General features: G+C 35.2%; 1 protein-coding gene across 4 annotated transcripts in view; it reads left to right on the top strand.

Annotated features, from left to right (window-relative positions):
• The window catches only part of LOC106869269 (NEDD4-binding protein 2), a 49,429-nt gene that overhangs the window by 24,983 nt on the left and 21,444 nt on the right, over positions 1-3,002 (top strand). The window contains exon 1 of one of the 4 annotated variants that reach the window (XM_014914939.2): positions 882-987. The exons of the other annotated variants lie outside the window; for them this stretch is intronic. Coding sequence (XP_014770425.1) covers positions 975-987 — 13 coding nt within the window. The 5' untranslated portion in view covers positions 882-974. Of the gene's footprint in view, positions 1-881; positions 988-3,002 lie in introns of those variants that run through there. 4 annotated transcript variants of the gene reach the window in all.

The raw sequence follows: 3,002 nt of genomic DNA, 5'->3' as shown, positions 1-3,002 counted from the left end.
GAGATGGGAGTGTGTGGCATACTATCCCTAGATGGGTTATGCAACAGGGTTAGATGGCGGGTGTGTGGGGGCCATAGGTTAAGATGGTAGTAGTTTCAAAGGAGTTGTCACAATCTCTGTAGAGAAGTAGCAAGAGAGATGGAGAGAGAGAGAGAGAGAGAGAGGAAGGGAGGGAGTTATTTTGATTACTGTAGCAGTGTGTTGTTGTTGTTGGTGGTTATAGGCTTGCCTTTCAATCTAGCATTGTTGTTGTTGTTTAACCCCAGGTCAAACTAGATGGAACAGACCTATGATCGGGAGTATTCCGACCATGACCATCAACATGTCTTACATTTAGACATCGTATGTCTGGTACTACATTATTTCATCTATCGTCCTTCCGTATTTTACATGGAGTTTGTGAAGCCTGAGGAAAGTTTGGCTGTTATTTCTAGTAAAGTTGAAAGACCTGTGTTGAGACTCCCACAATGACTCTTTCAGTCTACAATGAATGTATGTTTGTATATATGTGTGTAATGCATAGATTTGTGTGCATCTGGTGGGGCACGAGTAGATTGTCTGGAATGAGTTAGCAGTATTCTAGTGCAATAAATATAAACTCTTCCTTCTCTTTCTCCTCCACCTCCACCTCCTCACCTTCCTCTTTTTCCTTCACTTCTTCCTACTCCTCTTCTCCCTCCTCTTTTCAGCTACTTCATCCTCCTCTTCCTCCTCGTTTTTGTCGTCCTCCTCCTCCTCTTGTCTTGCTTTCTCCCCTCCTTCCCTCTTCTCTTTTCCTTCACTTCTTCCTCCTTCTCTTCCTCATACTTTTCTTCCTCCTCCCCTGCTCGCCCATGGTGTCACATAGTGGGACTGAACCTGGAATCATGTGGTTGGGAAGTAAACTTATCACCACGTAGCCATGCAGACCTTGAATAAAGTCTCATAGACTGTCAACCAGTCAAAAATAGCTGGATGCAGATGCAAAGTTTTCTATGCAGCAGAAACGTACGTTGGACAAATTTGAACCAATATCCTATATAATTGACTGTGGAAATAATAAAAAAAAAAAAAAATGCAGATTTACTAAATCTCCATATTCATTGTAACTATTTTCTTCTCTTCTATTTATTTTGTATTCTTCCAAATTTTCTCTCAGGCATCACCCATTGCAACACGTCTTGTCCTAACGGCCCTTAATGTTTGTCTTTGTCGATTGTTTCCTCTGCACGTCCACTCTGTTATTGTTTGTTCATTCGAAGCCCTAAAAATTTCTGGATGCTGCTCTCTTATGAAGTTTTCCTATCTTTTTGAAAGCTTCTTCCTCTCGAATAACCTGTGTGTAAAATTCTTTTGCTCTCATCACAACTTCTTTCAATGGGATCAGAACTAAAAGTGTTTAAATCATAAAAGTTTTTTTTTTTTTGGTTTATTTACCAAACCAACCGGAAGTCGAGTAAATAGAGACGAATCTTAAATGTAGGTTTAAAAGTCTGTGTAGATCACAGACTATAATACCATTTGAACTAATGTAGATCACAAGCTATACCAGAAACATGTATGTAGATCACATACCACACCAATGTCTATTACCCTAAATATACAATGGAACACCTGCAGTGGATTTGATTGGATGACCTTCGATCAAGTCCATTCATTTAAACATTTTGATTTTTGTGAATGGGTGTATATGTATGTTGTTTGGCCTCATGTCCTCTTTGGTGAAACAAGAATACGATCAAAGATGTTTAACCTTTTTGTTACAATATTTGTTAAAATACAATTGTCTTTGGTTTCAATTAATTTTGAGAATAATGACAAATACAGTAATATAACTTTGACATCAATTAAGATGATGATTGGAACATTAATTAACATAAAATTTTGATGGAAGATTTTAATTTAGATCACTTTAACCCTTTTGTTACCATATTTCTGTTGAATTACATTGCCTTTATTTCCATTAATTTTGAAAATAGTGAAGAATTCAGCAAAATAACATTTTTCATTAATTAAGCTCATGTTTGGTTCACTAATTACCGTATTTTAATGTGTATAAGGAAGGAACCCCCTAATTTTTTGTGCTTAAAATTTGGAAAAAAGGTTTTGTAAGGGATTATAATACTATCCATGTATAAGTAACTCCCATATTTTTTTAACCTAATTTTTGACAAAAGAAGGTTTCCTTATTCATGTTAAAATACAGTAACATGAAATTTTGATGGAAGGTTTTTATTTATACAGATCAATTTAAAACAGGAAGATTTTATCTTTGTATCTCAGAACCAGCGACAGTTTTAGGCAGATTGATTTTAATAAGGGTAAATCATGACCACATCTTCTTCATAAGGGTAATTTATGTTTCATTCATCAGCTCAAGTAATGACAAAATTATATACATGGTGGTTGTCTACTCCTTAAGCAGAGTCTGACCACCTCCTCTACCTACACCTTAGAACTATCATGGCATCTGATGTGATTTTTTAAACCAGACAATGTTCTGAAAAGACACCCACATATATTGCATATCCGATTTGGACCACCAAGAGCTGCAGTTAAGTTCTGCTCTTTGTCGATCTTAAAATGTCTTTTGAGGCCTCTGTTAAATTTGCAAACCTTCTGGCATATATTGCATCGAAAGGTGTGCACAGACTTATAGGCAGAATAGTTGGTGGAGGTTCATTTTCCATAAATTCACAAATGAAATTTGAACCCATCAAAAGAAAGGCATGGTCTGTCACAAACTGTGTGTGTGTGTTTTTGAAAGTCTATGAGAATTACTTAATACAGTTTTTGATGTGTACAGTTATTTAAAAATAAAATGTTATGAAATCTATTACAAGGATGTTATTAACCATTTTTGAGAAAAAGTTTTTTTTCCAGTGTGTGAGTGCTTTCGTTTAATCTCTTATATATGTATGAGAGAGGTCAAGTTTAAATAGAAACAGGAGAAACAGAATTCCAGATGGCTAAGTAGATCATATATATATATATATATATATATATATATATATATATATATA

The sequence above is a fragment of the Octopus bimaculoides genome, chromosome 13 (genome assembly GCF_001194135.2).
Source record: "Octopus bimaculoides isolate UCB-OBI-ISO-001 chromosome 13, ASM119413v2, whole genome shotgun sequence".
Classification (NCBI taxonomy): Eukaryota; Metazoa; Mollusca; class Cephalopoda; order Octopoda; family Octopodidae; genus Octopus; species Octopus bimaculoides.
This window is presented reverse-complemented; position numbering and strand designations above follow the sequence as displayed.